Source organism: Pteronotus mesoamericanus, unplaced genomic scaffold (genome assembly GCF_021234165.1).
Source record: "Pteronotus mesoamericanus isolate MK-2021 breed Mesoamerican mustached bat unplaced genomic scaffold, CSHL_Meso_final contig_90, whole genome shotgun sequence".
Lineage (NCBI taxonomy): Eukaryota > Metazoa > Chordata > Mammalia > Chiroptera > Mormoopidae > Pteronotus > Pteronotus mesoamericanus.
Genome location: NW_026555277.1, coordinates 41566423 through 41580086, shown reverse-complemented (window position 1 = coordinate 41580086; position 13664 = coordinate 41566423). Strand labels below are relative to the sequence as shown.

The 13664-nt window shown below is 41.1% G+C and overlaps 1 protein-coding gene across 1 annotated transcript; it reads right to left on the bottom strand.

Moving 5' to 3' along the window:
• Positions 1-5968: 5968 nt before the first annotated feature.
• On the bottom strand, positions 5969-6976 carry LOC129080755 (mas-related G-protein coupled receptor member X2-like). Its single transcript, XM_054586258.1, has one exon. It carries the CDS (start codon positions 6959-6961, stop codon positions 5969-5971), a length of 993 nt encoding a protein of 330 aa, XP_054442233.1. The 5' UTR covers positions 6962-6976.
• Between the last annotated feature and the right edge of the window lie 6688 nt (positions 6977-13664).

Genomic DNA, 13664 nt, shown 5'->3' with positions numbered 1-13664 from the left:
TGGTGCTGTTTGTGGGGGAGAGATCAGAGAGGAAACAATGCCACTTACTCAGCTCTTGCCCACTTTCCCTCACTTCCCACAAGCTTATTGTGCCCTTTCAAGTGCTAATTCCCAGATGGGTGGGCTTGTGTATGTCCTAGGGTCCCATGAATCTCTCCAATGGACTCTCCTGTGAGATTGGGAGTTTCTCCTGCTGCTGAAACCCCTACAGATATTTACAGCCAGAGATTTTGAAGCTTTCTTTTCCTGTACTGGAACCCTGGAACAATCTGGTTTATCCACATGCAGGTGTGGGACCTCCTGGTCCACCAGCTGCTGCCCCACCCACCAGGTTCTGCAGCTGTCACCTTGGTGCACATCCTCTCTGCCCCTTCTACAGGTCTGAATGAATGCTTCTTCTTAAGCTCCTTGGTTGTTGGACTTCCATACAGTTCGATTTTCTAGCAGTTCTGGTTGTTTTTTGTTTTTAAATTTGTTGTTGCCCTTCTTTTGGTTGTGCAGGGAGGCAAAGTATATCTACCTATGCGTCCATCTTGGCAGGAACCCCCTTTGCTGTTTCTTATGAGGTCAACTTAATGATGATACACTCTAGGTTAGCTTGTCTGTGAAACTCTTTATCTCTCTATCTATCCTGAATGATAATCTGTTGGGTAGTGTATTGTAGGTGGTAAGTATTTTTTTCTTAGCACTTCAAATATATTCTGCCATTTCCTCTTGCACTGAAAATTTTCTGCTGAAAAATCAGCTGATAGATTTATGGGGTTTCCCTTCTATGTGACTTGTTTTCCTCTTGCTGCCTTTACTTTAAGATCTCTTTTCATCTTTAGTTTTGTAATTTTAATTATAAAATGACCTTGTGTGAATCTCTTTGTGTTCCCATTGCTTGAGACTGTCTGTGCTCCCTGGCCCTGGATGACTTTTTCCTTCCTGAAGTTAGGGAAGTTTTTAGCCTTACTTCTTCAAATACATTTTCTTCCCCTTCTCTCTCTCTTCTCCTTCTGGGAATCCTATGATATGGGGAACTTCAACCCGTAAAGTCCCCCAGTTTGCTGTGTATGAAATAATGAGTCATTTCAGACACTGTTTGCCTGTCAAGGAAAGGGGAAGGCAATTCTCTCTAAGGGAGAATGCTCTGAGCTCCATGCTCAATGGCTTTTGTTGCGAGGGTTACAAGTTGGGGATAGGTAGCAGGAATGTGCAGGTAATCTAATTACATCACTAACTTAAGCTTACAGAGAATAGGTGATGTTTAAAGAAGACAGTGGCAGGAACACAATAAATTGCTTGGGTCCAAGATGAACAAATATTATGGCGTGGGGTAGGATTTGGGACAGGGTCCAGGAATTTTGTAAATTTCTTTCCCAGCCTCGAGCTGGTTATCTGGTATAAGATTAACAGAGCTTGAGGGGGAAACAAAACATGCCTCTAGGAGTGTAATTTACTTCCAGGTCTGATTTCCCCCAGGGGCCCTTGGAGTTATTATCGGGTCTTGCCCATCAACCACATTACCAGGGTTCCGGCCAGGTCTTAAGGGTCCTCTCCCAGGCCACAGCTTGCATGGGACTACAGTTCCCGATACCGTTCAAAGCAGCTCCCTACACTATATGTGAGTGAGAGTATGCTTGATGTCTGAGAGGTCCCTTAAACTATCCCAAATTTTTAAATATTCTTTTTGCCGTTCTCATTGGGTGATTTCCACTGTTCTGTCTCCAGATCACTAATCCTAATACAGTTCTTCTATGTCCTCTAATCAGCTGTTGATTCCCTGTGCTGTTGTTTTTACTTCAGTTATTGTATTTTATAGATCTGATTAGCTCTTTCTTATATTTTCTATTACTTTCTTGGAGTTCTCATTGTGTCTTTTATTCTCCTGAGTTTGTTGAGCATTTTTATGATCAATAATATGAACTCTTTCTTAGATAAATTACTTATCTTCATTTCATTAGAAATTTGATTATGAGGTTTCTGTTTTGTTTCTTTCATTTGGAACATATTTATTTGTCTCAATCTATTTGACTTTCTGTGCTTGTTTGAAGTAACTACCTCTCTTGGTCTTGAAAGTGTGGCTTTGTGTAGGAGCAAGCCCTGTGTAGAGTGTGTGTGCCTGTAGTTTTCACAGGCCACCTGGAGCTGGGGTGGGTGTGGGCTGAGGAGTCCCAGGGCATGTGGCCCCAGTAGGGTGGTTAGCTGCAACTAGAGTGTGCCTGGGCTGATGTGACATAAGGTGTGTAGTTCCAGGGCCACCCTAGCTGGGCAACTAGTTGTGCAGCTGGCTGAAGCTAAGTAGATGGCAGACAAACTGGGTTCAGGTATGCTCTGGTGGAGCAGTGTTTGAAATGGAGTGGGCAAAGACTGTGGTTTTCTAGGACACGCGGCTCTGAGGATAACCTGTCACCATGGCCAACTGGAGCTGGTTTGATCCAGAGACCTGGGGCATGCAAGGGCTGACTTGGAGGCTGGCTTGAATGTTTGGCCTAAGACCTCTACCATTCTGTCCAGGAAGAGTGGGAACATAAACAATGATGCTTCGTGGTGCATTAGATCCAGCAACATGCCAGCAGTTGCCCACATTTTTTGGCAGATACTTTAGGGTTAGTGAATGGGTTTCCTTCATGAATATTCTCAGTGCCCTTTAAATTGCAATTTGTTTACTGTGCCCCAGGGCAAGCAAGACTGCACATGGGTCCCTTTGAAAGCACATCCCTTGTAAGTCCCTGTGTCTAGTATAGAATTTCCATCTTTATTAAGTTTATGTATCTTCAACCTTCTCTATGTGGTCCCTCTGTCACTTTTGCACAGAAGCTGTTCAGCTGTTTATTCAGCATTTACTTATTCTTCAGGAGGAATTGCTGCACATTTAGTGTGTTTCTGGGAAGAGGCAAAATTGGGGTGTTCCTATGCTGTCATCTTAGACCAGCCTCATCCTCTACAATTTTTCATTAGCACAGTAATAATGTATGCAGGTAATGTATACAGTAATAATGTACATATTTTCCAGTTGACATAAAATTCTATCAAATTAATGGACAAAGTCTTCCTGAATCCTGTTCTCCAGAAGTACAGCTTGTTTCAGTTTTTCTTCTGAATTCTTTTAATAGCTATTATAGTCTTGACTAATAATCTTACATTCTATTTTAAATTTTCAGTATTGGCAACAAGAACAATTAATTCCCCATATAAGATGTAAGAAATTTAGGATATGGCTAACCATTTGGAATGATCAGACTGGCAATTTATATAACTGTGATTAATATGCTAAGGATTCTGATGGGAAATATGGACAACATACAAGAGCAGATGGACAATATAAGCAGAAAGATGAAAACTCTAAGAAAGCAGAAATGGTAGAAATAAAAACATTATGACAATTGCAGAATGCCTTTGATGAGCTTATCATAAGTTAGATACAGACTTTGTAGGATCATTGAACCTCATGATATGCAAATAGAAGCTTGCTTACTGGAATAAAAAAGATTGAATACAAAAAAAAAACCCCCAAAACCCAACAAACCAAACCCAGAACAGAATGGTCAAGAACTTGGGATAATCACAAAAGATATGACAGATATATAATTCAAATATCATAGGAGGAAGAGAGAAATAGGAAGAGAAGAAATATCTGATGTGATAATGACTGAGAGTTTTCTAAATTATTGACAGTCACCAGACCACAGATCCAGGGAGCTCAGAGAACACCAAGCTACATAAATGCATTTAAAAAAACCCATATCAAGGTATTCAATTAATTTTTGGGACAAAGAGACTATTCTATATGATACTATAATGGTAGATGTATGATATTCTGCATTTGTCAAGTTCATCGAACTATACAACAAAAAGTGAAATGCTAATATAAACTATAAACTTATGTTTTTATAATAATGTGTCCCTGTGGATGGATCAATTTCAATAGATGTGCCTGATTAATGGAAGATGTTAGAAATAAGAGAAACTGTATGGGAAATTGGGGATGGGGAGAGGGAGTGTATAGAAAACCTCCTTACTTTCTTTGCTGTATTTCCTTAAATCTAAAAGTGAACTAAAATATAAAATCTGCTAAAGTGAATAGGTAAGCCAGAAACTGGAATAATATTTACAATACACGTAACTACCCATGGACATATTCAGCATATATAAGAACTCTTACAAATAAATAATGAAAAAAGTCAACACAATAAAAATGGGCAAAAGTTAAACAGACATTTAGAAAAACAGAGCTAACCAATAAGTATGAAAAGATGCTCAATTTCATTAGTTTTTTTTTTATTTTGGAAATGGCAAATTAAAACACAAGGAGATGCCATTTCATGCTCATCAGAATGAGTAAGATGAACAGACCGACAATGGCACATTTGAGGGGAGCGCCTGGAGCAGCTAGAGCTTGCACATGTTGATGGTGGCACTGTGAAATAGCACAAGTACTTTGGAAGAGAGTTTGGCGAGTTCTCGTAGAGTTTATGATACATCCTTGTGTGACGCAATAATTCCTCTTTAGTTTATTCATCCAGAAGAAATAAAGCACGTGTTCATAAAAAGACCCAATTAGGAATGTTCACACCAGCTTCATTCGCAATACTGCAGAATGGAATGCTACCTATGTATCTATCAACATAAAAATAACTTGTAGCATACACATGCAATGAAATGGTACTCAACTTTATAAAAGGGAGAGACTGCTGATACATGGAATGCAATGATATGAGTAAATCCCAAAAATGTTATGCAGAGTGAAAGAAGTTTGGAACAAAAAGTGCATTTTATCATCCTCACCATATGAAGTCAGAGGTCATGCAATTGAACCCTTGGTGACAGACGTAGGAACAAATGCTTTCTCTGGGGCAGAAGGAATGACTGGGAGGAAACTCTCAGAGGTGATGAAACTATATCTTGATTGGGTTTTGACTCACATGGCTGCATTCACTGCCAAAATTCATAGAACTCATGATCTGCACAGTCACCCCTTTCTTAATTATACCTCGATTAAAAATGTTTAGAGGATTCAACATTTAAACTTAATATATTTATTTATAGAATACGTGACTTAAGAATTTTCCTGTAATCAGATTAATAGATGCTGAGAGCTCTTTGGATAAAAGGCAAATCTGACCTAGATCCTGTCCCAGGAGAACATGGAGTCAAATAACACTCCTTGCAAACCGGCCATGAAGGATTAGAGAGCATCCGGAGAGGGAGAGTCAGGGCAAGGGCAAAGGACAGGATGAGAGGGAGTGTGTGGGATTCTCTCAGAGAGCGTGTGAAGGGAAACACGGGTAGACAACATACCTCAGATCTTAAATACACCCTGACGCTTATTTATCTAGTTATAAGCTAACTTCACACTGCAGAGTTTGAAAATGGTAAACCAATAAACTTAAAGCTGGTGCCTGAAGTCAGGCAAATGGAGATTTAGCACAGACTTGACTTGAAAATCATCGTCTGCTCTTTCATTAGTTTGTTTATTCAGCCAACATTTAGTATGTTAGGGAGCTAGTCTAAGGCCTGCGAAAATGAAGGAAGACCGCTGCATTAGTGCTCAACTGAACTTTAATTCTTTCAATTTATAGAGACAGACTGCAGGGGGGGGCGGGGGGAGTGACCACAGACATTTGTCAAAAATGTCATTTGCTTGTTGCTTCTATGAGTACACTGGTGAAAGAAATTTAGAGTTTCCTGCACTGCTTTCATCAGGTGCTGGAGGTGGGATTCTGCAGAGGAGGGAATAGTCCCGCGCTCAGAGTTGGCAAAGCCCCCATGGGGATGGGGCGAGGGCCCTGGGGGAGGCGGTCCTGCAGGCAGTGCTCTCAGTGTTTGCGTAAAGGGACTGTCTTAAACCTCAGGAGCAGGATTATTAGGTTAAATGTATTAATTCGGGGGCTAGAGGACAGACACGTTAAGAAAACCTTCCAAACCAGTGGGGAGAAAGTCATATCTCATATTCACACCTCACTGAGCAAAGCAAGACTCTGAATCAGGATGCCAGACTGCTCCCCGACATCTCCAGGGGCTCCTGAGGAAGGCTCCCTCCATGCTCGTCCACCTCAGGGGTGTCCTGCAGAGCCCTCTGGAGAACCAGCTTCAGGGTCTGTCGCCGTTCCCACCATCGCTGCCTAAAGGAGCCCACGAAGAAGTAAATGACAGGGTTGGCACAGCTGTTGACACAAGACATAAGAACCACAACCAGGTAAAGATGAAATAAGACATCACCATCATTTAGAAACCAGAATAAAAAGAACCAGTAGATGCCAAAGGGCAGGCCACAGAGGAGGAAGACCAGCACTGTGAGCATGACGGTCACACAGAGCCTTGTGGGCTGTAGGCGCTGGGAGCCACACAGCAGTCTGGTCAGCAGGGCCAGGCTGGACCCAGACAGAAGCACAAATAACAAAATTAGCCAGGCTACAGTGATGCAATCCAATGCTGGACACCGATAGTCATGCAAATCCCAGTTCAGGAGGCCACAGCAGTTCCCTTCCAGGATGCTCAGCAACAGGGACAGGGCCCAGAGCAGGGCACACATGACAGCTGACATGTGCCTGGGGCAGCGGCAGTGGTGCCTGATGGGCCACAGGATGGACAGACAACATTCTGCGCTGATGATACTGAGAAAGCTCAGTCCAGAGATGTAGGCAAAGACGGACATAATGAAGAAGAAGTCCACCATGAGGGTTGAGACAGAACACAAGGACATGATGAAATTGTACAGGCAATCCATAATCTGGCAGCAGAGGAAGAGGAAGTCAGCTCCAGCCAGGTTGAGGATGTAGATGGAGAAGGCGTTCCTCCTCATGTGGAAGCCCAGGAGCCAGAGAACAACGGCATTTCCTGCCAGCCCGACCAGGGCAATGATGACGGTTAGGAAGATCAGGATTATGACCTTCATATCGGAAGTTAGTGGATGGGGCTGTTCACCTGCACTTATTGGTGTGAGTTCTGTGCTCCAGGCTGTGAGTGATGGAGTCATGCTCAGAAACCTTCCACTGGTGCCACTGGAACAGAAACAAGATTTGAGCCCCTGGTACGTGAGCAATGAGTCTCATGGCCACCTCGCTACGTGGGAATCACTGTCTGAGCTAAAGAGGAGGGGGATGGAGGCTTGCCAAGATTAAGACCCTGAAGATTCCACAGCCGTGGAGTGCCAGAACCTGGATTCAGACCCAGTTGTCTCTGCCTCCAGATACTGGGCTCTTTCTACTGCGACACTGACCCTCTACTGATATGGGAATAATTTATGGTCCAAACACCTCCGTGCACAGTCCTTGGCCACGTTACATCTCTAGGGGGCAGGAGGAGAAAAATCTGCACAGGTACCTGAGATAACAACAGGAGTCTGATCTCAGCATTATTCTGCCCTGGGACTGAGATATCCTTTAAAGGGTTGGAAGTTGGAAGCTGCAGGCATGACCTCTGGGCTTTATCAGTGACTGCAATGTCCAGCCCCCAGAAGGAGATCAGGAGTTAGGCTTATAAGTGGAACACATCCTCTTGCTCTGAGGGGTGTTAGTTTGGCCAGGCCTCTTGTGCTAGAGATGGCTGAGTGTGTCATCTTTATGAAGACAGGACGCACTTTTCTCCTGTTCGGCGATGTGTCTAGCTAATGTGGGACACATTTTACGTCCCTATTTCAATGGGTTTCTTCCTTGAGTAGTGAAAATCATAAACATAAAATACTTATCAATCACTTTATACTCCCACTTTTTTTTCTAAAAAAAACAAACAAACCCCTAACAACGTACATTTTATTCTCAAGGCATTTATGATGATAGTGAGAAATTATTCCAAAGAAGTGCCACCCAAAAAGGAGGTGCAAAGAGTCAAACAGAGGAGATACAATGAGAAATTGATCCAGTCACACTGAGAGAGACAGCTCAAGGAAAATGAAGTGTCAGGAGACCTTAAGAAGAGATGAATTTTCTTAATCTGCCAACAAATCTCATTTCAACTTTCTCTACTCTTCTCTGAGTCCTGGGAGGATTGGTCTGTCTGCCTCACCACGGGGCTCCCTTTCCCTCTGGCTCCTGACTGCTCTCAGGAAAGGGAGACACTGACAGGTGACTGGAGGGCCGGAGGAAGGGGATTAGGGTTGGAACTCCCTGGCTCTCAGCTTTAGGCTGTGAGTTAGCCAAGGTAGTCCTTACTCTACCTAAGGACATAGTCCCTGTCTGCTGGCTTTCCTTATGATCACAGTGACAAGCACAGCTATAGCCACAGGTCTCCCTGAGTTTTGGTAACTTATCTTTCCCTCTATCCTTCAGGATGTGTAATGACAATAGCTCTTTATTATGACTTGTGATTGTGGCCTTCAGGACACTTTATCAATTTCCCTGAGCCCTGCTCATTCTTTTATACACAGTCCTTTCGTTAAGCTTTTCTCAATAACCTCATTTGGATAATACCCTATGTTTTCTGCTGGGGCAAACCAGACACAAGGATACAAAAAAAAAAAAAATTTAAACACACACACACACACACACACACACACACACACACACACGAAAACAAGCCCATGGAAGAATAAACTAATCTGTGAAATCTGAGGTTATTAACAATAGTTTAGTTTTGAAAACGATGTCAGTGAAGCAGAGGAGACCTGGGTGGCCCTGTCTGGATCTCCTATGGTCTACACTACCAGCACCCAAAGCTTCCCTGAGGGGTCTTACTATCTCTGGATTCTCGCTGATGGACCCTATGGCTGCCTGCATCCCCCACCCAGTGTGCAATTGTGAGCATGTAGACTCAGAGGGACAAAACAAAATAGCCATTGAGAGAAGATAGTTCTGAGCCAACTCTTACCTTACTACCACCTTGAAGTTGAAGGGTGAGAGCAGACAAGGGAGAGCTTCCCAGGGAGTGCTGAAAACCAGAGGATGCTCTTCCAGCCCCTGGATAGGAGGTGCCTGCAAAAGCAGGAATGAGCTCTCGAGACCAGAAGAGTCTTATCAAGATGTTGGTCAGCCCCTGTGCTTTTCTGTACCAGAAGGGCACTAGCAGATGAGATTCTGGAGATTGAGACAACGGCATCACGAGATGTTTCTCATTGCCCCAACTCCAGTGACTTATCTTTTCCTCTCTGCATATTCCCCATTCTGGTCCCCCTCGTGAGAGGAATGGCTGTCCTGGAGCCAGCTGCTGTCCACTGTGGGTCTCTGCAGGAAGCCCCGCCACCAGGCAGGGTGGACTTCCATACCTCAAGAAGAGTGCTTGGCATTCGGGGCTCTGCATGGCCTGGCTCATCTGATCTTCATTTACTCACAGAATGTTGAGCACACGTTAGTATATTTCAGAGGATACTGGAGTGTATGAAATGAAATGTAATGTCTCTCCTAATCTCATTCCCCTATCTCAACCAATGTTTACAGTTCCACTTTTAATTATTTTATGAAACTTTGCCTGAAAAGGGAAGCTGCTCACATGAAGGTCCTGCAGAGAGCCACACTGGTAAGAGGTGCTGACACACACTTGAAGGTAAGTTTGTAGCCATTGAAGTCTTCATCTTGCCAGAAACAGGTCTTTAATTTTTCCATTTTTAGTAATTTTCATAAAAAAATGATGTTATTTTATAGCTTTGCATAATAAATTATATTTCTAGTGTTGATTTATCAGTATCAACAACTCTGTGTTTCCTTATAAAAGATAAGGAATTTAGCACACCACACACACAGCACACACACCTTTCTCTCTCTACTCATGATATTTCTTAGCTAGATTATTTTCAGATGATCTGGGGACAACCACAATTTTCCGTTTTAGCTCTGATAATTTCCTTTCACATGCCCATGCCGCAGCCAAATGGAATTATGTGGCACTTCTTTTAATAACTTAACTATGAAGCATTGAAAACAATCAGAAAAACTCATTTACTCATTTCTGCTTTTCCCAGCTCTTCTCTGTGCCTATGCTGTGTGCCCGGTACTGTTGCAGGCAGTGGAGATGCAGGGATGAATTTCACACAGGACTATGCCTCTACATTCCAGATGAGCTGGGTGAGCTCACCCTGGGAGTGAGTGTTGCTGGAGAAGAGATTGATTCTCAGCATTAGGGCCTCCACCCTCTAGACCCCTGGTAGAAGAGGAAGACCCAGCCAATGCAGTCATAAGAAGCACCTAAGGAAGGAGGGGGTAAAGAAGGAGAGCACGGTATCCTGAAACTGAACTGTGGTAGTAATTTGAGAAGTTGGGAGTGTGCACTAGCCTCAATCTGACTTGAGAGACTGAGTTACATAAGAGTAACTTAGATTCAGGATATGCAATGTAGAGTCATTGCCAATCATGACAGGCATGGATTCAGTGGATGGTGGGGCTGGAAGATTGAATAAGTGGGTTTAGGAGAGAATGGCATGTGGTGTGATTGTCCTTCTGGAAAACCCACACAATCAACTGACAATCACCACAGTGAAAGACAGCTCAGAAAGATGGCTGGGAGCAAAGTTTCTCTATAGAAATCAATAGCTTTTTTACGTATTAAAAATTAGAGCCTATAAAAAAATAGAACCTTAACTACTTCTGAAGAAAATAGAAGGGAGTGAGAATTGAATGTTCTAACAGATATTAGAAGCTATTCTAAAGCAACAGTGAAACAATGAGGTGCTAACATATAAAAAATAGAAAGATCAATGGAGCAGGGTTGAAAGTCTCAGGAATCAAAATAAGTGAATAGGGAGTTCAGTTTATGACGAAGGGTTATTTTATTTTATTTTTAACTTTATTCTTTTTGTTAACACTATTAGATGTCTCCAATTTCTCCCCCTTTGCCCATCCCTGCCGATCTCCCACTCCCTTTTCTCTTTTGATATCACCACACTGTAGTCTGTGTCTATGCGTTATACATATATGTTGTTTGTTTCAACCCTTCACCTTCTTTCATCCAATTCTCCCTTCCCCCTTTACTCTAACAGCTGTCAGTCTGTTCCATGTTCTATGCCTATTTTCCTATTTGTTTATCTGTTCATTAGAGTCTGCATATAAGTGAGATTTTATGGGATTTGTCTTCCTCTGACTGGCTTATTTCACTTAGCATAATAATCTCCAGGTCCATCCATGTTGTTGCAAAAAATAAGATTTTCTTCTTTATATGGCCATCTAGTATTCCATTGTGTAAATGTAATGCAGCTTTTTTTAATCCATTCACCTTCTGATGGGCACTTGGGCTGTTTACATATCTGGCTAATGCTGCTATGACATTGGGGCACATATACTATTTAAAATTTGTGTTTCTGGATTCTTAAGGTATATTCCCAGAAGTAGGGTCTCCGGGTCAAAAGGCAGTTTAATTTTTAATTTTTAATTTTTTAAGGAAACTCCATAACATTTTCCACAGTGACCAAACCAGCCTGCATTCTCACCAACAGTGCACTGTGGTTTAATTTTCTTCACATCCTCGCCAGCACTTGCTGTTTCTTAATTTATTGATGGTAGTCATTCTGGCAGGTGTGAAGTGATATCTCAATGTGGTTTTAATATGCATCTCTCTGATGACTAGTGACACCGAGCATTTTTCATAAGTCTATTGGCCATCCATATGTCCTCTTTGGAGAAGTGTCTATTCAGGTCCTTTGCTCCTTTTTTATTGGCTTGTTTGTCTTTCTTGTCTTGAGTTGTAAAAGTTCTTTATATATTTTGGGAATTGACCACTTAACAGGTGTATCATTGGCAAATATTTTCTCCCATACAGTGATTCTCCCTTGTCATTTTGTTGATGATTTCTTTTGCTGTGCAAAAGCTTTTAGTTTTATGTAGTCCCATTTGTTTACTTTTTACTTCATTTCCTTTTCCTAGGAGACATATTGATAAAAACATTGCTACATGAGGTGTCTGAGTTTTATTGCCTGTGTTTTTTTCTATGATTTTTGTGGTTTTGTGACTTACATTTGTCTTTTATCCATTTTAAGTTTATTCTCGTGTATGGTGTATGTTGGTGGTCTAGTTTCATTTTTTTGCATGTACCTGTCCAATTTTCCACAACCATTTATTTATTCAAGTGATTGCCTTTATTCCATCATATGCTCTTGCCTCCTTTGTCAAATATTAATTGACCATAAAAGAATGGGTTGATCGGTGGCCTCTCCACTCTGTTCCTTTGATCTATGTGTCTGTTTTTATGCCAGTATCAAGCTGTTTTGATTACAGTGGCCTTGTAGTATAATTTGATATTGGGTATTGTGATACCCCCAATTGGTTCTTTTTTCTCAAGATTGCTGAGTCTATTTGAGGTCTATTTTGGTTCCATATAAATTTTTGGAATATTTGTTCTAGATCTGTGAAATGTGCTCTTGGTATTTTAATAGGAATTGCATTAAATCTATAGATTGCTTTGGGTAGTGTGCACATTTTAATGATATTAATTCTTCCAATCCATGAACACTGTACATGCTTTCATTTATATCTTCCTCAGTTTCTTTCTTCAGTGTCCTATAGCTTTCCTAATACAGGTTTTTACCTCCTTGGTTAAATTTATTCCTAGATACCTCATTTTTTTTGTTCCTGCAATAGTAAATGTGATTATTTCTAGTTTCTCTTTCTGATAGTTCATTATTGAGTATCTGAGTATTAATTTTGTACCCTGTTACTTTGCTGAATTCATTTATTAGGTCTAATAGTTTTTTGGTGGATCCTTTAGGGTCTCTATATACAACATCATGTTGTCTGTGAATAATGACAGTTTTACTTACCTCTTTCCAGTTTGGACATCTTTTATTCCTTCATCTTCTCTGATCGCTGTGGCTTGGACTTCCAGTACTATAGTGGACATACCTGTCTTGTTCCTGATCTTAGAGGAAATGCTTTTAGTTTTTGCCCATTGAGTATGATGTTGGCTGTAGGTTTTTCATATATTGCCTTTATTATTTTGATCTATGACCCCTCTATTTCTTCTTTGCTGAGAGTTTTTTTATCATAAATGGGCACTGGATATTATCAAATACTTTTCTTGCATCTATTGATATGATCATGTGATTTTTATCTTTTATTTTCTTTATGTGATGTAGCACATTTATTGATTTATGAATATTGTACCAGCCTTGTATCCCTACGATAAATCCCATTTGATCATGGCACATGCTCTTTTTAATGTATTGCTGTATCCAGTTTGCTAATATTTTTTTAAGATTTTAGCATCGATGCTCATCAGGGATATTTGTCTATAGTTTTCTTTTTTGTGTCTTTACTTAGTTTTGAAATTAGGACAATATTGGTCTTGTAAAAAGAGCTCAGAAGCCCTCCCTCTTCTTGCATTTTTTTGGACTAGTTTGAGAAGTGTTAGTTCTTCTTTGAATAATTGGTAAAATTCACCTGGGAAGCCATCTGGATCTATAGCTTCCCAGTCCAGGACTTTTGGTTGCTTGGAGTTTTTGATTACTGCCTCAGTTTCACCTGAATAGACTGAATTATTGGTCTATTCAGGTGTTATGCTCCTTCTTGATTCATTTTTGGGAGATTGTATGATTCTAGTAATTTATCCATTTTGCCCAGGTTGTCCAATTTCTTGGTATATAGTTGTTCATAGTATTTTTTTACAATCTTTTGTATTTCTGTTGTACCTGTTGTTATTCCCCCTGTTACTGATTTATTAACTTGGGTTCTCTTTTTTCTTGATGAGTCTGGTTAAAGGTTTGTCAGTTTTGCTTATCTTTTCAAATAACCAGCTTCTGAATTCATTGGTTTTTGAATTGT